The sequence below is a fragment of the Zootoca vivipara genome, chromosome 4 (assembly GCF_963506605.1).
Source record: "Zootoca vivipara chromosome 4, rZooViv1.1, whole genome shotgun sequence".
Lineage (NCBI taxonomy): Eukaryota > Metazoa > Chordata > Lepidosauria > Squamata > Lacertidae > Zootoca > Zootoca vivipara.
Genome location: NC_083279.1, coordinates 25,763,545 through 25,786,364, shown reverse-complemented (window position 1 = coordinate 25,786,364; position 22,820 = coordinate 25,763,545). Strand labels below are relative to the sequence as shown.

At 40.6% G+C, this 22,820-nt stretch overlaps 2 protein-coding genes across 5 annotated transcripts in view; both read left to right on the top strand.

Moving 5' to 3' along the window:
- Positions 1 to 3,752, top strand: part of RGPD4 (RANBP2 like and GRIP domain containing 4) — a 37,847-nt gene extending 34,095 nt beyond the window's left edge. For 2 of the 4 annotated variants that reach the window (XM_035114834.2, XM_035114833.2), the window contains exons 28-30: positions 70 to 343; positions 766 to 1,100; positions 2,112 to 3,752. In XM_035114834.2, coding sequence (XP_034970725.2) covers positions 70 to 343; positions 766 to 1,100; positions 2,112 to 2,417 — 915 coding nt within the window. In that variant the 3' untranslated portion in view covers positions 2,418 to 3,752. The remainder of the gene's footprint in view (positions 1 to 69; positions 344 to 765; positions 1,101 to 2,111) is intronic. The other 2 variants (XM_035114837.2, XM_035114836.2) reach the window with 1 other exon arrangement.
- Positions 3,753 to 5,052: 1,300 nt separating this feature from the next.
- CCDC138 (coiled-coil domain containing 138) overlaps positions 5,053 to 22,820 on the top strand; it is a 31,485-nt gene continuing 13,717 nt past the window's right edge. Inside the window, exons 1-13 of the mRNA XM_035115550.2 lie at positions 5,053 to 5,174; positions 6,147 to 6,207; positions 7,093 to 7,231; positions 7,433 to 7,530; positions 9,756 to 9,934; positions 10,626 to 10,784; positions 12,243 to 12,362; positions 13,654 to 13,731; positions 13,820 to 13,927; positions 15,367 to 15,531; positions 18,074 to 18,190; positions 18,899 to 19,091; positions 22,481 to 22,657. Coding sequence (XP_034971441.1) covers positions 5,109 to 5,174; positions 6,147 to 6,207; positions 7,093 to 7,231; positions 7,433 to 7,530; positions 9,756 to 9,934; positions 10,626 to 10,784; positions 12,243 to 12,362; positions 13,654 to 13,731; positions 13,820 to 13,927; positions 15,367 to 15,531; positions 18,074 to 18,190; positions 18,899 to 19,091; positions 22,481 to 22,657 — 1,660 coding nt within the window. The 5' untranslated portion in view covers positions 5,053 to 5,108. The remainder of the gene's footprint in view (positions 5,175 to 6,146; positions 6,208 to 7,092; positions 7,232 to 7,432; positions 7,531 to 9,755; positions 9,935 to 10,625; positions 10,785 to 12,242; positions 12,363 to 13,653; positions 13,732 to 13,819; positions 13,928 to 15,366; positions 15,532 to 18,073; positions 18,191 to 18,898; positions 19,092 to 22,480; positions 22,658 to 22,820) is intronic.

The window sequence follows — 22,820 nt, the reverse complement described above, 5'->3', positions numbered from 1 at the left end:
AACATGCACAGAATTTATAATAACTCGGGAGCAGTAATCTGAGTAAATATGACTACTTATCCCTGCTAGGTTGAGGTGAAGTCAGGAGAAGAAGATGAAGAAATTCTCTTCAAAGAGAGGGCAAAACTCTACAGATGGGACAGAGAAGTCAATCAGTGGAAAGAACGTGGTGTGGGAGAAATAAAGATCCTCTACCATACACAGAATAAATGGTATAGAATCTTAATGAGAAGGGACCAAGTTTTCAAAGTCTGTGCAAATCATTTGATTTCAAAAATGATGGCTCTAAAGCCATTGAATACTTCAAACAATGCTATGGTTTGGACTGCAACAGATTGTGCCGGTGAGTATTTGTAAAGATATTCTATAACTTTATTTCCCATCCATTATATATGACATATTCCCTTCCTAACCCTTTGTGGTTGTGCTGGTTCCCATGGAGGGAGACTTTATACCAAGTAGCTATGCCCCTGATAATGGGTGCTCCATTGGGCCCTTTCCGTGGCTGCTGCAGAAAGCAGGCATTAGCGTGAAGGTTTCCACAGAATCTGGAACCTTTCTGCATATAGCAAGTAAATGAAGAACCCCCTCAGTACAGATGCTTGCACAAATGTTGGGCTGAATGAAGTTTGCTATGTCTGGGGCAGGGCTACTCCGCACAACCCCTCTCCTAGCTTCCATGTTGCTGAAGACAGGACCAAATGTTGAAAGAAGGCTGCATTCTGATCATTACATCATGAATAACACTTTTAATCTTAATTTCAGATGGTGAAGCTAAGATAGAACAGCTTGCTGTCAGATTTAAAAGCCAAGAGCTGGCTGATTCCTTCAAGAGGAGATTTGAAGAATGTCAACAAAGCTTGTCAGAGTTACAGAAGGGTCATGTTTCTCTGGCAGCAGAATTGTCAAAGGAATCTAACCCTATAGTATATCTTGAAGTTTCAGCTGATGACGAACCTCTAGGTCATGTAACCATAGAATTGTTTTCAAATATTGTTCCACGAACTGCTGAGAACTTCAGGGCATTATGCACAGGAGAAAAGGGATTTGGATTCCGAAATTCCATATTTCATAGAATAATTCCAGATTTTATCTGTCAAGTAAGTGAAAATACTAAGAAAGCGCATACATTTCATACCAAACATTTATTAACAGGAATATATTTTAAGGCTCAGTAGAAAAGTTCTAGTTTGCAAGCAAATTAGTAGAAACATGAAACATGATATGAGCCTTTCATATCATGAAAGTCTGGCCTTGCTTCTCAATTTATATTCCATTACTTCTGTAGTTTCTCTAGTGCCAAGTTAGCTTCTCCTTTTCTCTTACCTACTTCAGTTATTTCCAATAGATGTACACCTACACAGAGAATGTAAATGGATACTAAAGGCCAATCTCTTAAACCCTGGGGTGGGGAATGTTTTAGCCCTGCAAGCCAGATTGTGGGGATCATATTTGACATGTAGGCAGAGCTGCACTTCTGTCAAACACCTAATGTCACAATGACACCAGCTTTCCTGTTTTGCTTCTGGGGTGTTCAGATGCCTCTTTGAAAGCAAAACACCCTTTTGACTGAGTCAGGTGGGCACTGCAGGACAAATTGGGAGCTCTGGCAGGACCAGTTGGCCCCACAGTCTGGAGGTACCCCACCCCTGCCTTAGAAGAATCAGAATACATTTCTAGGCTCACTCTTCCCCTTCATTAATTTTGATCAGTGACAGTATGAAGGAACAAGGGTATTTATGCTAGCCTCTGAAGCTAATGGGACATAACACCTTACAGTCTTCTATATGAAAAGAAAGGCAATTGTAAGTGAAAACCATGACTGCATTCAAACCTGACAAACCATGGTTTGTTATTAATGTGTGTGAGTGGTGGTGGTGAGCTTTGGGCTCAAATGACATCTACCTGAGACTTGCTGCTGCTTGTGTACATAATATGACACCATGGTTTGCTGCAATAGCTAAACACAGGAGCTGAATGAAACCACTATTGATTTAACAGTTGAGAACACCAGATGGCACACCACATTGTAAATGTATTTCTACACACATTTCAGATGTTTCAACGTGTACTATAACCAAGTGAATTTTCTCTATTTGTTTACATTCTAGGGAGGTGATATCACTAGACAAGATGGTACTGGTGGCCAGTCCATTTATGGAGAAGCATTTGAGGATGAAAACTTTGAAATAAAACACACTGGCCCTGGCTTACTGTCAATGGCAAATCGTGGCAGAGACACCAATAATTCCCAATTCTTTATCACTCTCAAAAAAGCAGAGCACTTGGACTTTAAACATGTTGTTTTTGGGTTTGTAAAGGATGGGATGGATGTCGTGAAAAAAATAGAATCTTTTGGCTCACCTAAAGGAGAAGTGTCAAAAAGAATTTCGATTACAGACTGTGGTCAAATATAAAATCATTGCTATGACCTTTATGTGGATTAAAATATTCTGATTTAGACAAAATTATGTTCAGCTTCTTAAAAAATGAACATTTCTGATGTATAAATGTAAAGTTACAGCTTATAGCTGAGTACTTTTTTAGTGTTTCAATTGACTGCATGTTGTGAAATAAAAGTTCAAACACTGGTAAATTTTAGGTGTATTTTTGGTTCATCCCCATTTTTGTATTAAATGATTTAAAATTAAATACGAGTCTGAAGTTCTATTACTCTGATTTGTGCAAATTTCCCAATTTAATTGAATGGTTTAAATAAAATTACAAACTAGTGTGTGGTTACTACTTTCCTCTCTTTACTTCCTTGAAAAACAGACAACCCCAAAACATTTATGTTGACTTGCCTGCCTGCATGTGTAAATTTAAGTGTGTGGCTTTGGGCAGTCTGCAGTGGTTCATTCACATGAGCCATAATTGTATATTAGTGAACAAATCATAGAATTGGAATCTGTTGATCTCTATTCAGTACTTTTGGACACCATTTTTAAATTATTTTTTTATCCATTTTTATTTCATAAAATGTATACACTGCTTGCTTGTTTAAAAAAAAATACCCCAAAGTGGTTTACAAGAGGATAAAATAAAATTGAGAAAAAATTGCAACCATACTTTAAAGGAGATTAAAGTTATCTCAACTTTCTATCATCTGGATAAGCTTGTCTAAATGTATTAGCAGGTGCTAAAAAGAGCACAATGAAGGCACACCTACTTGATCTCAATAGGCAAGGGATTCCAAAGTGCAGGTACTGCCACACTATACAATGCAGTTCTTACAAATGCAGAATGGGTAGCCTGTGTTAATTCTGCCAGTTGAATGGGCATATGGGGTAAAGTGATCTCGTAGGTAAACTGGTCCCAAGTTGCTACTTGAACTTGGCCCAGTAGCAAATAGCAACTAGTGCAGATCTCTGAGCACCGATGTTATATGCTGACACGGCCTACCTCCTGGATCAAGTGAAAGGGAAGCCAGCCCCACATAGAGCGCATTGCACCAATCCTATATCTGAAGTAATCTGCATGAGCTGCTATAGCCAGGTTCATAGTCCTGAAATGGCTGTAGCTGTCCAACCAGAGTTGGTAAGAGAGCCACTTGAGCCAACCGTGACAGAGCTGGACCCAGAAGCACCCACAAACTTACATTCCCCATGAAGGCTCCTCTTGAAGGTTAACTCCATCTTGGGTAGGTAACTGATCAATTTTTTGGACGCTGAAACTACTTTCCCACAGTGCCTCCATCTTGCCAAGATTCAAGCTCAGCTTGTTTTTCCTCATCCATCACATCACTGGCCAGATAATGGCGCAGGGACTGCATGGCCTCTCCTGATTCATTTGAGCAGGAGAAATAGAGCTGCGTGTTATCAGCATACTGATGGCACCTCACCCTGAAATGCCTAATGACCACTCTCAACAGCTTCATGTAGATACTAAATACCACTAGAGATAGTCCCCATAACAGAAGGGGGCCGATTTGCACTCTCCCAATGCTCTCTAGACTTGGGCCTGAAGGTAGGATCAGAACCACTGGACAAGGAGCAGCTACTCTTAATTTTTGTGTTATAACCACACAGTCCAAAAAGCGTTGGCAACCCCCAAGACAGAGGAGGCAGCTGATGGAATGATTTATGTCTGTTAATATTACATTGAACAATTTCATTTTATTTTCTAACCAATCAAAGGATTGCCTGGTGGCAAAAGGGGGGATTAAAAATGATATAGATGCATATAACTAAATACTGCCATGGTGATCATTCTTTGCTAATTGTGGTGGTGCTAGCTCTTGACCCCTTGTTGCTATGGAGAATTTGATCTCTTCCCCACCTGGCCCCCTGCTCATATGCACTGAACTGAAAAAGCACCGATCTCTTGCGTATGCTTGGAAGCGACTGCCAAGGAGTTCATTGGCATGCAAGTAGGCACCAACAGTATTGCATTGATGAAGGCTGCAAACACGGAGACCGTAGTTAACACTGCTTGCGAGTTTTTATAGCATCCAAGTCAGCCAGCCAGCAAGAGCCAAGTGTGGCATTTACAAAAGGTTTGCTGGTGGCTTTTTGCATTCCGAACGGTTGAAGCGTGCCAAGCGCCATTTCACCGTGTTGGGTGCACACCGGGGAATAATAGGATCTTGAAAAGAGCTGCACTAGATTACCCCCCCTCCCCCAGGGTCATCTCAGCCAAAAACCAGGAGCAACCTATGCTAAAAAAAACTTCCAGGTCATGGAGTGGGGAAAGCGGGGAAGTAGTTATGCCAAGTATGATCTAGTGGAGAATCCTGCTGCGTGGCGGGGGAGGGGGGAGTTGGGGGTTGGGCTAGATGACCCCATGGGGTACCTACAATTCCAAGGCAGGCAGCTCCTGTCTTCTACATAGAAATGGGACTACCCTCCAGGGAGTTCCCTCCCCTTCCTGCGGCGTCAAAGAGAAACAAGCTGATTTCCCCTCCCGCGGAGGAAAGGAGGGTCTTAGGTAGAGCGCCGCCTTGGAAACAGGCCGCGCGGCCTCCCGCTCCTTGTTGCCTGTGGCAACCGCGGTAATGAGCGTCTTCGCGCAGGCGCCCTTCGGCGTCTCCTCGGCCCTCCCCTTTCGGGCCGTTGCTGTGAGTGGCGGAGGCGGCCGCGGGCTGCTTGACTGTCTCTGGCCTTCCTCCAATGGCGGCTTCCGCCGAGCTGAGCCCCTCTGTCGAGCGCTGGAGGAGACGCTACCTGGCCGGACAGGTGGGGCTCCTGCGGGCGGGAATGCGTGAGGGAGGGTGGGCTTGCGTGTGTGGAACAGCTGCCTGAACAGGAGGGCAGACTACATATGCGTGTTCTTCCATTCCCACGAGACGCGGGGTGGGCCAGGAGTGCTGTCGGCTTCCCCCCCCCACGTTCTCGTGTAGCACTTTTAATTCCGGCCGCTCACCTGTTCGGTTCTTCAGGTGCTGGGGGCTCCCGTCCTCCGGAAAAGCCTTCAGCCTGCAGACCTCAATGTAGGACGATGAGTTGCTGTTTGTCTTGGGTTGGGAAGCCACTCTGCACGTGCCCAGAGGCATACTCGGGCCCAGAGGGGGTCCCTGTCATTAAACAAACAAAAAGATGCACAAAACATAATAAAACACTCAAACAAAGAGTGAGACTTAATTCGCTTTCTTTGTTTCACAAAGGCTTTCCTAGCCTTTTTCTGAGTGCATACACTAACTGGCAGCTCTAAACTGTGTGTGTGTATGTGTGTGACATTTGGCCCTATAAAAACAAGCATAGCTGTCAGGTTTTCCCTTTTCTCGCGAGGAAGCCTATTCAGCATAAGGGAATTTCCCTTTAAAAAAGGGAGAACTTGGCAGCTATGAAAAACAAGTTGTGGAACTTTCTGACAGATAATTGCCCCTTTGTATGAAGACCAGTATTTGAAATGTCTATCTGTATTTACTCCCCCTTCTTCTTGGTGTTCTCTTGCTATTGCTATTGTTCTTGCTCTTGTGTGTGTGTGTGTACACACACACACACAAACACACCGTTGGCTAAATATTTTGTTTAAGGGCTGGCTTAAGGAAAACACCTTTGACTTCTTGTAAAGTTTTAATGGAAACCCCTTTCCTGTTTAAAGGTGAAATGTCACTTCAAAACAATAAAATAAACACGCATTGTGTAGATGTAACAGACCAACATATTTTTGATGTTAGTAATTATAGAACAAAATTCTTCTTTTAGAATAATTCTCTGGATGCAGCGCAGACCAAATGCAAAAGTAGAAGGTCCCTAATATCTACAGGTAAGGCATTTAAAGGTGTTTGATCTATTTGTTTAAAAGAATTCTTAAATTTTGATATGAAAAAGTTAGGAAAATAGAATGGGGATGCTCTTAGCACAAGGATGCGTCTCTTTTCTTTGACCTTTTCTGTCTGACCTTCCTATGCCCTTTAATCTTTTATTCTTCCCTAATTTGTATTGTCTATAGTTTGCAGCCTGAAGAAGTACCCATGCTAGAAGTACCTAGGAGTTTTAGGTGCAGTGGAAAGTTAATAATTTGGGAGTTTTAGACTGGAAGTAAGTCCCCCTGAGAATTCTGAGAAGATACGGTTAGGATTGTGGGCCAGTGCTCCCATGCTAGCTTCTTAACAAACCTGGGAATACCTTTAAAAACAAGTGGTCTCAATGTTTAAGTCAGAGAGTAGCTGTTCTGTTGTGTCAAAGGCATGCCTTCCTGGTCATTGCGCACATCCTTTCCGGGGCTGAAAGCGGTGCGTGTCTCGGCAGTCACCCATCAGTTGGGTGCTTGCAAAATGGTTGCCGCCTGTATACAAATAAGTACTTCTTTCCAACATGCCCAACACAAAAACTCTTCTCTCCAATTCTCTGTGAACTGTGGAGGTTGGGAGTGGTTTTTTCCCTTTCCACTGGCTCTATAAATGACGCCACGTGTCTTTTTAGAAGTGGAGAGTGGACAGGCTGCTCATCATTCTAATGGCTACATATTAAACCAGTTGCCAATGCTGAAGACTTCCTAGGATTTGCTCCTTCACCCAGAGTTCACTCTCCCTAGTCCCAGATTTGTGGGGACTGGCTCTTAGCAGGGTTTTCAGGTACTCGTGCTGGGTACATTAGCAGGATGGCTCTGTTTTTCTAATTTGCACAATCCTATATTGTTTCCTTGCAGAGAAAATGGACAGCTCACTTGATGATACAATTGCATCATTACTCGAATGCTCCTCACAGTTAAAATATACTGGCAATAGAAGAAAGCAAAATACAAAGCATTTTTCAGACACTTCAAAGAATGTTAAAAACTTAAGTCGGTAAGAAAACCATTTTTCTCTTTGAGCCAGTCTTTTCTTTTTGTTGTAAAGCATACCACTGAATCTCATCATTGTAGTCTGGAATATTATATTTTAAGATCTGAAAGTTTTATTGGATATCTTTCCCACTGTACAAGGAATGTGAACGAACATTATTTTATAACACTGTGTAGCTTAATGCAATCATTTTGTGTCTATTAGGCAGGGTGATGAGTTGGATTCTCTATATGGCTCAAGTCAGCATGACATACAGCCTGAGTTCATTGGAGATTTTCCCAGAGACACGTATTCAGAATCAGGTAATCATATTCTTATGATTTCTAATACAACTCAAATGAAATCTCATCTGATAGCCCATTTGCAACCTGAAATTAAATGAAATATGTAACTGGCAGCTCAGCTGATTTACTGCATGATTTTTTTCTAGCACTTTTACTCCAGGATTGGTAGTGACATCTTATACGAGGTAGTAAGTTACAGTTCAGACTATGCCTATGCCCCCTCTCTTAATTCACATCTTCACAGGTGAAGTTTTGTGTTAAATTAGTTGGAAAGCATGGTGGGTAATTTACCCTACCCTCCCTTACATGGATGCAACAGTGGCAATGATTGCTGTGCCAGTGGGGGAGGGATCTCTTCCGAATTCCAGACAGGTGGGTGAGTATCCCCTTGTTCTACTATTGGAAGCGTCTTGCCTGGCTGGCCTGTGTTCTTCTACACATGGGCAGCGGAACATAACCCTGTGTTGCTAGCTACATAACGACTCTTTATAGGAAACCAAGCAATGTATTGGAAGCATTTCTAGTTAACTGCATTTCTTAATGTCCAAAATTTACAACAGTAAGCATTGTTCTCAGAGGAAGGAGATGAAGCTTTTTCCCCATTTGAGATGAACCAAAGTATACCTCTAGACTGGGGATCCACTTAGACTTCTGTTCTGACCAAGGCAGAATGTTGTTGTTGTTGTTGTTTAGTCGTTTAGTCGTGTCCGACTCTTCGTGACCCCATGGACCATAGCACACCAGGCACTCCTGTCTTCCACTGCCTCCCGCAGTTTGGTCAAACTCATGTTCGTAGCTTCGAGAACACTGTCCAACCATCTCGTCCTCTGTCGTCCCCTTCTCCTAGTGCCCTCAATCTTTCCCAACATCAGGGTCTTTTTCCAGGGAGTCTTCTCTTCTCATGAGGTGGCCAAAGTATTGGAGCCTCAGCTTCACGATCTGTCATAACACAGATCGTGAAGGCAAACTACGTAGTGCAGGACTATTATTTCTCTTGACTGGGACACTATACATCTGTTGATGCAGCCTAGATTAACATTAGCCTTTTTGTTACTGCATCACACTGTTGACGCGTGTTAAGCTTGTGGTCTACTGTGACCCCAATATGCTTTTCACATGTACTGTTGGCAAGCCAGATGTTCCCCACCTTATATTTGTCCCTATTTAAAGTCATTTTGTTAGCTTGGGTCCAGTTCTCCAATCTGTTGAGATCATCTTGAATCCCATTTCTGTGCTCAGTTACATTTGCTGCTACTCCCCGTGTGGTGTCATCTGAAAATTTGATGAGCACCCCCTCAATACCTTCATCCAAGACAGAACCTTGCGGCACCCCTCTTGTCACTTTTTTCTAGGATGAAGAGGAACCATTATTGAGCACTCTTTGGGCTCGGTCAGTCAACCAGCTACAAATCCAGCTACACCAATACGAAACAAAAACCTAAAAAAACAGCATAGAGCACACAATTCCAAGAATCAACTGCAGTCTAAAATGCTTTTGCATAGTAGCTGTGATAGCTTTTCAGAGTCTAGTGGTAGCCAAGTAATAAGACATTACAACTTCAGGATGAGATTGCATTGAATGTCATAACACTGCTCATTCTGGACTTCTCAACAACATTCAGTAGCTATGGTATCCTGGGCAGGCTCTTCAAATAGTAGTTTTGCTCTTACACTGGAGAATTGACTGCAAAAAAGATCGCTTTTCAACATGAGAGTTATCATGTGAGGATTGGGAGTGGAGACTTATCAGTATATTGGTGACACCCAACTATAGTTCCCCATTACATCTGATTTAAATGAGGCAGAGAACATGGTAAATTGGTGTGTGGGATTTGAATCACTAATGAAAGCCAATAAACTGAAGCTCAGTCTAGGCAAGGTGGATGATTTGATGGTGGGTGCATCGGTCAACTTGGGGGGGTCATCCTTTTCTAGGACAGGTCAACAGTTTTCAGGGTGCTCCTAGATATGGCTAGGTAAACCTATAAATGAGGGCTTTGAAGATCACTTCCGACTGGTTCACACATTATGTTGATTACTTGATGAATTATCAACAGAAGTAGAATGGTAGAATGGTAGAGTTGGAAGGGACCACGAGGGTCATCTTGTCCAACCGCCCTGCAATGCGGGAATCGTTTGCCCATCGCAGGGCTCGAACCCATAACAGTCTCGTGCTCTAAATAGAGGAATGGTACACTGAGCTTCTGAGCATGTCTGTGTCTGTGTCTGTTTTCACCCATTAGACATTACTCTGCCGTCCAGTTTGACAGTGACCACATCTTGTAATTATGATAGTGGTGGTGAACCAGCAAGAGAGAGTGTGAGAATTCATGAAACCCAAGAACTAAATGGGAAAAACTTGATACCATCTCATTTCAGTCAAATCTATCGCGAATTATCTATCATACATCAAAAGCTGCAGGTAAAAATCAATAATGATCAGTAGGTTTTTTAAAAAAATTAAAAACATAAATTTTAATTTAATGTACATCATGTATGTTTTCTTACTGTTCTCTGTCCTGCAGTGGCTTGCTTATTGTTAATATCATGTTTCTGTTTTTCTAATCAACAAATTTTCCTGAATTATTTGATTGTTTAGATGCTGCAGTGCTATAAACGTCAATTTTAACCAATGTTTCCAGTTTTTTATTATTGAATTTTACATCTGTATCAAATTCCATCTATAATGTGAATATTAATGTATGTAAAATACTATTTCAAACAAACTGAGGAAATTCAATTTTTTTTTACCAAAGTTTGATCTCGGCTGTCATATAAAAATGAGTAACCTTCAGTACCATATGCAGCTAATGTGGTTATGACTGAGTTACTTTAATTGCTTACTTCAGTCTTCTTTGCAATATACAAGCTTATTAAAACTGCCTTCATTGTTACCAGTGTTCGGAAAAGATTCAGCTCTGCCCTTTCAGGCCAAAGGTACATTAAGGAAGGAAGGCAGACTAGCGCATCTTTTGTGGAGTGTAGTCATTTCTTCTGACACTTAATTGCAGGGATGACTTACATTTAAAGAGAAAATGCTGAATTTTATGAAAATTTACTCACAATACCACAGTTTGTGCCCCTCTTTGTGCCCCTCTTCTATTCTGATGCAGCAAGAAAAATTAGCCCAGGAGGAATATGCTTTAAAACTTGAAAGACGTGAGCACTGTTTGGCAGAACGAGAGACCCTGCTTTGTAGACATGAAGCTGCTTTGACCAAGATAAGAAGTGTGGAGGAGGAAGTTCACACAAAATTTCAAATTATGAAAGAGGTATGGTTACGTCTAAAAATGCTTCTTTACCAGGGTGAAATGTTTCTGGCTAAAATATTCACAAGAGTGGGAACTATTCTCACATCTCAGCTAAGCAACTCTCATTACTTGATACGTAGAATTGTAGAGTTGGAAGGGACTCCCAAGGGGCGTCTGGTCCAACCTCCTGTAATGCAGGAATCTCCACCAAAACACACATAAGCCTTGATCTGGAGCAGGCATCCCCAAACTTCAGCCCTCCAGATGTTTTGGACTACAATTCCCATCTTCCCTGACCACTGGTCCTGTTAGCTAGGGATCATGGGAGTTGTAGGCCAAAACATCTGGAGGGCTGCAGTTTGGGGATGCCTGATGTAGAGGCTGATGTATATTTTGCTCTAGGAGGCTTAGTTTGGTTAGAATCAAATATACGCTTCCAGAGTTAATGCTTTTTGGACTTTTCTACCTACAGTATTTACTATCTGAAACCAAAGGAACACATTGGTTGCCAGTTGTGTGTTGTTGTTGTTGTTTTTAGCTCTCCTACCCCACAACAGTGCACCAGAGGAAAATATTCCTTTTTAGGTTACTGCTCCATAATATTCTGTATGCTGTAGTGCCACAAGTAAAATTTCCCCCAGATAATTTATGCGCTCATACAAGTTTATATTAAAGAAACAATCTAAATTAAAATAATTGCGCTCCTTTATCGCTTACAAGCCACATTCAATCATATCACAGGGTGATAAGTCAAGATATGAACAAGCTTTGCACACCCACAAGCAGTCACTTTGCTCCTCAATTCTTGTCAGGCAGGAGACAAGCCCCCCAGCTCTTGTGAAGGGATGTGTAAAGGGACTGGTTATGGGGGCAGGAAGCTAATCTCTCCACTTATTAAGCAGACCTACAATCATCCAGATGTAGGCATAGAAGCTAATTATGAAAAGGCATAAGGAAGAGAACTGGAAAACATAACAAGTAGCATTTTGGATGATCAAGAGACATAACGTCTGGATATTTAGGAGGGTGTTCAGAGGAGGGCTACTAGAAAGACAGAAGAATGAGAGGGATTGTATGGCCAAAGCTTATTCACGGGTAGTATGGTGCATAGACGTTATCCAGAGGACTGGACAGGAGGTAACTGAAGTGCCTATATCAGAATTTGGACATTCAATATATATGCTTTCATACAATTGGGGATCTATTTCTTTATATTTCACTTGGCACTCCTAAGTCTGAATCAGTTCGACTGGCTGTACCACTGAGCAGGGCAAGCACAATGACAGATAAGTTCCAGATTTATCTTCTTTTAGATTTTTCTTTTCCACCTTACTCACCTTAAGAGTCTTGGATTCACATTATGTCAAGAATGTGACAGGGTGGCTCATAGTTTCAATGTGATTTTGGACCTTTTAAATGCTTTCAAAAACACAAAACTTCTAATTCTTTTTTTTAACAAGTTCTTCGTTTTGTTTCTAGCAACATGAAGCTGAAATTCAACAGTTGTCTGAAGCTTTGAAAGAAAAAGCAAAGGAAAACAAAAGGCTTAAATCATCATTCGAAACTTTGAAGGAACTGAATGATGGATTAAGACAACAGGTAAGTGTTTTTTTATATTGTATTTTTATGTTGTGAACCGCCCTGAGATCTACAGATGAAGGGCGGTAAGCAAATTTAATAAATTAAAAATAATAAATAATAATATACACATAAAACAGGTGTTTTAAATGTTACAAATAGAATGTTTTTTGTAAAGTGTTCTAATACTAAATGGTTATTACAGTTTCTGTTAGCTTTATGGTGTATGGGTGATGCTGGGTAAGAAATATAGTCACCAGAATAGTTAAACATAATTCACACGTTATCTTATACTAGCCTAGTGTAATACTTGAAGATGTCTTGCAATTACTGTATTTTAAAAGCATATCTGCTGCACCGGAGTGTTCGCACCTAATGTTGTAGTTGTTTGCTTTTGAGTTCAAGTGCTTCTCTCTCTGTCAGCGGTGCATTCCAATGCTTGTGGGTCTCTTAGAGCTTCAACAAACTATGGGGTACCCATCTTTCTGCTGCAGGTAGGCTACATCTGTTCCATTTCAGGAGCCATTGTCTGTTTGGGGGAGCCTTAGCCCATTGTGGCTCTTACAAATATTGACCACACTTTTTTTTAAAAAAAAAACTTACTAGTGCCTCTCAGGCACCCAGAATTTTTAAGGACATGAGGTCAAGGACTTCAAACCAGAATGGGCAGGACTCACAGGGGGAGCCCCAGATGTGCTTCCACCAGATGAGCCTGTGGCACTGCTGTCCTCAAATTCTGAGACCCAGTGAGACCAGATGCTCCCCAGTTCTTATCGCAGTAGGAGGCTACTGCTGCAGGATGGGCCTCTAAGCACCTTCCAGTGCAGGCAAGGCTGACAATTGAAAGGCAGCTGTTGCCACTCTATAATTCCCAGTCTCATTTTGTTTGTTGCTCAAGTTCTGCATTTCGATAGCACAGCCTGGAATTTTGCCTCGCCTCACCACGGAGCAGGGCACTGCTTTTCAAAAACGCCACAGAAAGGATGCAGTCACCCTGAAGTGGCTTGTGTGTCTTTCGTCTCAACACCAAAAAATGACGTGAAAGCATGTTCCTTGGTTTCAGCAAAACTGACTTCTCCATAAATGTGTTTAGAATTGCAGCTGCAAACTCTTGGCAGCTTGATCTTTGCATATGTAAAGGAGGATAAAGGATGACTCTAGTTCTCTTCACTCTTACAAGCTGTGAAGGGTGGGGAGGACTTACGCAGACAGTTTTATGAGCAGGAGAGGAATTATTTGTGAACCGCCCGCTACATAACAGAAAAGTTTTATCTTTAAGGCTTGGCTCAACATCTTCCACTTCTTTTTTTAGCTAAATGACATAAGTGAGCAAAACAAGAAGTTGGAAGGCCAGTCTCGAAAGGTGCAATCTCGTTTAGAGAATTTGCAGGTAATAATTCAATATGCTTTGTATTTTTTGTCAGCTTTGCAGGAGGAAAAAGTCTAATGTAATTTCTTTTCATTCTGTCCCGTTACAGCGGAAGCATGAATTTTTATCCATACAGAAATCTAAAGACGCTTTCCACACAGCCCAGGAACGAAAGGTTATCAAGCCAGAAAAAACAATAACATCAAAAAGTTGCAAAGTAAGCTGTACACTATAGGGGGAAAGGGGAATTCCTGTCCACCTATAGTGTATCTATATCTATATTGATACTTGTATCTATATCTATATTTATCTATATTTATTGATACTCTTCCAAAGATATAAAAAAGTTCATACTCAATACAAAGTATCTTTTTATAATACACTGAAGTAAAAGAAATGCTTAATCTATAAAGGAATAGAGGCAGAAAGAAGGAAAGGGGTAAATAAAGGAAGGAAGAAAAAGAGAAAGGAGAGAGAAAGTGAAAAAAAATATTATTTGTATTTTTTTTATTTGTATCTCCCCCTCCCCGGCTGAGACTGGGCTCAGGGCAGCTAACATCAAATATAAACATTGATATAAAAATCAAACAATAATTAAATCACCTCTTAAAAACAAGTCGGGATAAAATTAAAATCTGAATTAGATGGCTTTCCGCAGGATTTGGGTTGGGAACAGTAAATGCTCATCAGGCCCAACTGTGTACACTGATCTTATATGGGCCTGTGAGAATGCTGGGAGGCCTCTTTCGTACTATTTCTTAGACAAAAAGGGAAGGGGAGTCAGGCTGAGCCCTGACCAAAGATAAAGACTTCTGGTTCTCTGTCCTGCACCTTTGATGTTTTATTGTGCTTTTAATTCTGTTGGGTGCACTCCCGAGTGGCTGGGGAAGCCCAGCTAGATGCGCGGGGAATAAATAAATCATCACCATCATCATCATCTAATTCTAGTATTCACTAATCAACACCCAACCATTTTATTTTCTGTAAGTCTGTAAGACAATATTTTTTCAGTAATCAATTCCAGATTTTACAAATTCATTTTCTCTTTCTCTTGCATGCACAGGGACATGTTGGTTTGGAACGGCTATATTTTATTGGGAGGGGAGTTGTAGGGTAAATAGTACTCTTGAAAATATTCTTTCCAAATATGTCTCCCATTTCAATAAGCTTGGGTTATATTTAGTTTTTGATGTTTCTGAGAAGACACTGGCTGGGGTTAGTTGAAACTGAAAAGGCAAAAAAACGGATTTCTGAAAAGAAGGAACTTGTAACTAGAAGAATTCCCCCTCCCCCCAAAAAGACTAATGACATACCCCAACAGAGGAAGGTACCAGAACTGTGTTTAGAAATGTAATAAATAATAATAATAATAATAATAATAATAATAATAATAATAATAATAATAATAGCTGTCCTCCTAGTGTCAATCCTGCAGGAATTCTCATCCATATATATGATGCTGAAATGGAGTAACTTTCCCCTTCTTCAAACCAGTACATCACCATCATCCCCAGGCAGATTTGCATATGCTCTCAGTGCACGTCAGATGTGTGTTGCAGTGCAGACGGCACAAGTCAATGCACGCTCTAGATAGTCATCTCATAGTAAAGAACTTTTTCAAATTGTGCCCTAAGAGATTCACTTTTATGTTTGCAGATACCAATTAATTCACACATATATGACCTTTTAACGGTGTTAATGGACTGGATCTCAGATCAGCACCTGAGCAAATTGGTAGCAGAGGAAGAGAAAGCTTCTGAATGTCTTCTAACAGGCATGCTTGCTTCCAGCAGAAACTACACACAGGAGAAGTGTATCAGGGTAGGGTTCCTCCTTCCTACATCTTGTTTTACAGTAAAACTGCTTGTATCATATTTGGATGTGTGTCTAACAACGCTGTAGGCCCCAGAATTGGTGTTCATTTTCATGTGATCTCCAAACCTGAGCTAGGGTGTAGTCTGTGATATAACCTTATGTATGATTGCAGCATTTCCATATATACAAACTTTGCTTATCTTGATTTGGATGCTTTCCAGGCCACTCTGAATAATGAATTCATATCATTGTATAAACCTATAAAGGTTGTATCCAAAATTAGTCATACTAAGAGTAGTTAGTCACATACATTAATTACTGGGGGCCTTTGGTGAGTATGGCTAATGTTGAATATAGTACTTTCCCCCCCTAAGTAGAAGGTGATATAAAATTACAAAACAAAGGTATTTTGTGTATCCTTAAGCTCCAATCCTAAACACTTACCTAGAGTTAGCCTTAATGGGCATAGTGTGACTGACTTCTATCGTAGGATTCCCCTGTTAATTCTGTACACATGTGGGACATGTTCTATCTACCAGGTTTCATACAGAAAATATTTAAAGGCTATTAATGTTGGAACAACTTCAGACATACTGTTTGTCAGAGGAACACATTTGTGAGTATGTGGAATGTTCGGTCCTTCCGTTGTAGTTGGAAAAATCTTAACTGCAATAAATACTTCATTAACTGGCTTTTGCCATCTCCATTAGCATCTGATCCAGCAATCTGTTCCAGATACAGTAGTTCAAATGCATGCATAGAGATCTGCTGCTCAGAATAGAATCCCCTTTCCCTGCATTTGCATTACTCTTATCAATCGCTTCCTATAATCCCAGATTAATTAGATTTCTATACCACCCTTCATCTGAGGATCACAGAGCAGTTTACAATATAAAAACACAAAAATACCTACCATAGTAACAAACAGAAGCACCCCACCCCAAACACAGTTTAAAAGGTTATAGGCCTTTTAAATTAGCCAGTGGCCTGGGAGAAGAGGAATGTCTTTGCCTGGTGCCTAAAGGTGTATAATGAAGGCGTCAGGCGAGCCTCCCTGGGGAGAGCATTCCACATATGGGGAGCCGCCACAGAAAAGGACTGCTCTTGTGTTGCCATCCTCTGGACCTTGTGGAGAAGGCACACAAAGAAGGGCCTCCTGTTGTTGTTGTTGTTGTTGTTTGAATTTATATCCCACCCCATACCTGGAGGTTATGATTGCATGGTCCAGGTTGGTTCATATGGGGAAAGGCAGTCCTTGAGGTATTGCACTCCTGAACTGTTAAAGGATTTATAGGTCAAAACCAGCAATTTGAATTGAGCCTGAAAACTAATTGGCAGCCAGTGCAGTCGGGCCAGGATTGGCATTCTATATTTAAACTGTCTTGCCCTGGTGAGCAACCTGGCCACTGAATTCTGCACCAGCTGAAGCTTCTGAACTGTCTTCTGAGGTAGCCCCACGTATAACGCATTGCCATAATCTAACCTAAAGGTTAGAATATCCCCTCGATGGGCTATTAAAAAGCAATCCAAACACAAGTGTTATGATTTATCATGACAAAGTAGTGATTAGATGTGGCATGAATTCTGTCTGATGTAGCTGTTGTTGTGCTTGTTCCTACTTGCTTTGGGTAGGTGCCTACAAGGCTCCTATTCCAACAGCTGTTGGCTGACGTGTTGTTCCTTGTTCACACCTCGGCATGGAGAGAACACCTGGAGTCAATAGCACCCACACTCTGGAACTGACGGTGCTTTTTCTTCCCTAGTTGTGCTTTGGAAACATCACCTAAGATAACACAGTTGCTTCCAGTTGTTGCCCTTGCTGGTGGTGCCTAACAGAAGCTCATAAGATCTGTCCTTGAGCTCTCATGTAAATAAATGCTGCCTATAAGAGTTTCTGTAGGCTTCTGTTGCTCACTGGGCCCCTCCCAGACGGCACTCTCCAACAAGATTGGGTAGTGTGTTGCCACAATAGCCTATACATGCCATTTGACTACACCATCTCCTTCAACCTGTGCAGCTTTCCCCTATATTGCTAATGTACTCAAAAGCCTTACATTGTGATATTAATGATAGCTAACTGATACCTCTGTGTTCAGAGGCATGTAAGATGCTGGGGACAAATAGCAGCTGCTGCTTGCATGCCCTGTTTGTGCACTCCAAGGAGTATAGAGAGAGGACAGGATCGGGGTTTCTCCCCACACTATTAGAAAAATTGGAAATTTCTGCAAAAAATAATAATAATTTTATAGTATTGTCTCTTTCAGAATTCCAGAATTTAAAGGTAGCAATATTAGCATTGACAATAGCATTGAATTCGTCTGAATTACTAAGCAAGGCATGCTCTCGGAAGTAAAGAAACATTCATGGTGCTAGTCAGCCAACCGTGTTGCTGGTTTTGTCTTTTTTTGCTTAGGTAATTTTTCATGTGGGATTATGCAGCATCACATGAAAGATATCCACTGGAAATAGCTTGCAAATAGGATCTATCAGTAGAACCCAAATTTTGGAAAGAGAAAAAAGACAGTAATGATGTGTTTGTGTTTTCCAGTTTTTGCCTCTAGTTGCTGAACAGTTTCAGTGGATGCCCTTTGTGAATCCTGACTTGCACATGCATGTGGTTAAATTCATTTACTGGGCTATCAGGCAGTTAGATGGAGGCACACAGGTAAGAAGTATTCATGCAAAGTAGTTCATTTGCATTTAACACTGCTTCTCTACGGGAGGTTCCATGTTTTACTTGATCTGAATTTGACCCGGAGTTGTTATTTATTATCATTTATATGTTGGGTAAATTGCTTCCAGTACTAATGTACTTGTGTTCACAATTATTTTGCTAGGTAGAGGGTTGTTATTTTATTGTGAATAGGGTGCCAAAATCAAGAACTTGATATTGCAGGAAAAGCTAGAATGTGGTACATTAAGACCACATAACCTTTCTGGGTTTTAACGTACCTTACTTCCGTGAAATGCAGTCATGGCCAGGATAAAGCTACATTCCATTGAAGTCAGTGATAACATGTTATTAATTCTTTTATATAGTAGGCTTTTTCAAACACCTATTTCAATTTTTGTTGGGAGTCTCAAAAGTGCTGCTTTATAGATCATCTGCGAGTGTTCTTCTCTGGGTGCTCTTGCTATCTGAAATGCGTGTCCGTCAGAAAGAGACAGCCTTCTGCATAGTGGCTTATAATACGGTGCTCACATATTGATTGGTGTACTTTGATATTCCTTTTTCCACCCGGACGTCTCAAACGTAAAGCATTTAAAACATGAATAATGTTGATGAGACCTGTTCAGAGTAATTAAATGACGTTTGCATTTATCCTGTAGAATGCTATGTTCACTTCATACAGTTTTATTGCTTGTATAACAGTATGCAACAATGACATCAACGATGAGAAGACTGGGTGAAGACCTGTTTAAAGGTGTTGTGCCGAAGGGATGTCAATATAGTTCCCCTGAACATACTACCGAGCCCAAGCCAAAGTCCGCAGCGTTCTTTAAAAGCTCCAGCTTGCCTTTAAGACTTGTATCAACCTTAATTATAATCAAAACAGTGACGCAAGGTAAGTTCTACCAATACTTTTGATGTCCGCATGCAACATATAGTGCCTCCAGCCACACTTAAACAGCAAACTACAGAAAGACTGTTCTTCCGACTGACTGACCCATGAAGTAAGTTTGATTTATTTATTAAGTTATTTCTGTACCACCCTCCATCAACTTGGTTACAGGGCTGTTTGTGTCAGAATAAGGCAGTTCAAAACATCAAAGCCATTCTCAACAAACACATGGCCTAACCAGCAGTGTCAGAACTCAGAAATCACTTCACCCATCATTCTCTAAAAGCCTGGCAAAAAAAAAAAGATAGGTTAAAGAAACTTGATTTTTAAAAAATGGGGTGGGGGCTAAAGTATTTCAGTATGCATTTTAAGGGGTAATGGCTAGTTCTGTCTGCAGAGCTAAACTTCTAGACTTTTGCATGTTTGGCAGCCCAAGAGGGCCATAAACATACAGTGTAAGGGCAGTTCTGCTGGATCAGGCCAAAGGTCATTTAGTCCAGAATCTGGTTTTCCACCATATGCCTCTGGGAAGACCTGCAAGCGGAGCTTGAAGAGCAAAAGCTGTTGTTTCCCAGGAAGTGACATTTAGCAAGATAGGGAAGCTCTGACGAATACTCATTGTTAGATATTTCCTTCAAGAGTTTATTTTATCCCCTATTTTTTAAATCCATTGGCTATCATCACAACTTGCAGCAGTCAAATCCAATGTGTTTGTGCAAATTGTTACTGTATGTAGGCATGATTAAATTTCAGTGATCACCTATCACATTAGCACTTAATAGAATTTGGATTTTTTTTTTAAATAAAAAGGTTTTGGAAGAAGCAAGCAAATGATGGGCAGGAGGGAGATCGGGGTAAGATAGTGGGATAAGCAGTTGGCGCGAGTGATTATGGAGATGTGGTTAGAGGCCCTGAGAGAGTGGTGCTTCTTTATGGAATGGATGAATACCGGAATATTTTGGTAGTCACTGTCTGCATGTGTTTGAACTTACTTCCATAACCAGGAAACGATAGAACAGGAGTGGGAAAGCTCTGGCCTGTGTGCCTAATTAGACCTGGCATAGGTCCCAGTTTGGCCTGAGAGGTCATTTTCACCTGACATCAGGTGTGGGGCAGATGGGGACATGGCTGCTGGTGCACCATTGGGAGCCTTTAAGTGCATTCCTGATTAGGCAGAAAGCCTCTCCTGCCAATGCACCATCTACTGATAGGCCAATCCTAGTTGGCTTGCCCTCTCCACCAATCACCTGATAGGAACTCAGTTTAAGTGCCCTGGGATTGGCCACACAATTAAGTTTCCCCATGTGGAACTCCATAGCTAGCTGGTCCATGAAAGGGCTTGCAAAGAGCTGAGCAGCGGTGCACTGCTCTTTGAAGCGCCAATAACCAGCTGATCAGCAGTGCTTCAAAGCACCACACAGGGGTCCTTGAAAGGGGCCACCTTTCAAATTTGGCCTGTGAGGGGTAGGGCCAGATCCATCTCTCCACCCCCTGTGCTAGATCCTTAGGGCATGGAAAGTAACAGTCCCCACACATATAATCTGTAAATATTGTTTAGTTTGGCTTGCCATTCTGAAGCCAATGAAAACTATTTGTCACAAACATGTTACTGATAATGTACCGGTGATCTGTAGGTCATTGATTTCTCCCTAGGTATACTCAAGAAAAGGGATGGCAAACCTGTAGCCTTCCAGGCGGTGTTGGACTACAAATCCCATAATCCCTGGCCAATGGCTAGCTGGGACTGATGGGAATTGGGTGTTGAACAACATATGGAGGGCTACAGATTCTGCACTCCTGCTCAAGGACAAAATGGCCAGGAATACTGACCAAAAGGGGTCATTTACCTTTCTACAAAAATAAAACTTGGTTTCTAAGATGGTTATAGTTACACCTAAAATATTTAATATACATGAACAATTCTCTGTCATCTTATTGTTTTAGTGTAGAATCTTTAGATAAAGTAAGAATGAATATACAATATAAAAATGCTAGCATAGATTGGTATATAATTCTAGATAGTTTGTAAGAAATGTTTTGCTTTAAAGTCACAATGCAGTAGGGGGCATCCTAATTAAGGTTTTGTAAGTTCAGGCATGATTCAGTTTATGTAATAATCCTTTAATGCAGTAGAATAAGTGTTACTGTGGTTTATTATCATTACCTGAAATCTGCAATATTTACTTTTGATGGAAAGCCAACATACCAAAAAATAGCAAAGGAAACCTTTTCTCAGTCAAATCATTGGGAAATTAAAGGGGACTTAAAATGTTTTTTAACACAGTTAGTAGTGTTTGAACATGAATGCAATAACTGATTACCAAAGGAAAATGTGATTGGTATTCATATAGCTAGTTAGTAAATGCATATTTATTCTTGTTTCACTAAAAATTTGGGGCCACCCAGCACAAAGCAATGCTATTCCTTGACTTGTTGAATAAAAGCTGCACAGCAGCAGATATTCAGAGGACATTAAAGCCACTAACACCTTGTTTATAACTGAATGTTACTAAAGTTAGCATTTAACCTTTAAGTTTGGAGAAATCCTTTCTTTGTGTAGGTTTAGGTTCTAAGCATAGTGAGAAGCGTTCAGCAATGTGAATGCTAGGCAGGGTCAAGGCTTTATGAACTTTGGCTTCAAAAACAACAACAACTCAGCTTCAGTTACACAAACCTAAATGGTTAAATACAAAAGGGCACGAAATGGGTGCTATAGGACCTTCTGGATTCACAGACAACAATGGTTTCCTGTATGTGCTGCTATTGTTTTCTATCAGAGTAGATAGAAACCGATTTTATTTTTGAAACCTATGGGTGGTTTGGTTTTTTAAATTGGATTCTTAAAATTTATAGAATGTTTTTTTCTTTTTTAAAAAATAACCTGGTTAAAATCAAATCGGAATACAAACCATGTTGCAAGTCTATGGAAATCTCTGGGCCCTAGGTTGTGTCTAAAACAGTCAAGAGGGATAGTCAGGAATGAGGAAAAGTTTTTCATTCTAATGATCCCCCCCTCTTTTTTTCTATGTTTTTTATTTTATTTAGATTAATGTTGGATTTTAAAAAAGATATTTGGCATTAAGTTTTGTATCTTTTTATAAACTAATAAAATTTATTTAAAATAATAATAAACATTGTAAGGACAGGAAATGTGAAAAATGAAACATTTTATGGTTATTTGATTTAAAAAAAATATGAGTTGTAAATATGATTTCCTTCTAGTAAAAAAAAAGAATGAACGAGGCTAGGCATTAAATAAGCAACACACTATAAAGACATTTTGTTTTTGATATCCCATTATATCAGTATCCTCTTTTGCCTAGCTTGTTTGACAAGTGACCCAAAATAGTGGTGCGGTTTTACTGTTTTAAATTCTAATGCATATTCTCTAGCTGATTACCTGGCTCAAGCCTTTGATTCCCTTTGCGTGGATCTGAAGACAGATGAAGGGAAGGCCTTGTTTTTGGACTACCAAGCTGTGCCTGTTATCTTGAGTCATATAAGAATATCGAGTAAAGGTGTTCTTTCCAACGCCGTTGACAGTTTGCTTCAGATGACAACACAATCCAGTAAGTGTGCTAAGTGACGATCAACATTTTCATACTGCTTTGCTCAGCTTTCCTAAATTGCAGGTTTCCTTTGAATTGGCCTTTTGCTTGGTCGTCCAAGTAAAACAGGCTTTACTTCCCGCCCCCAAAAGTGTCTTATTTTAATGCTTTCATTAATTTACTA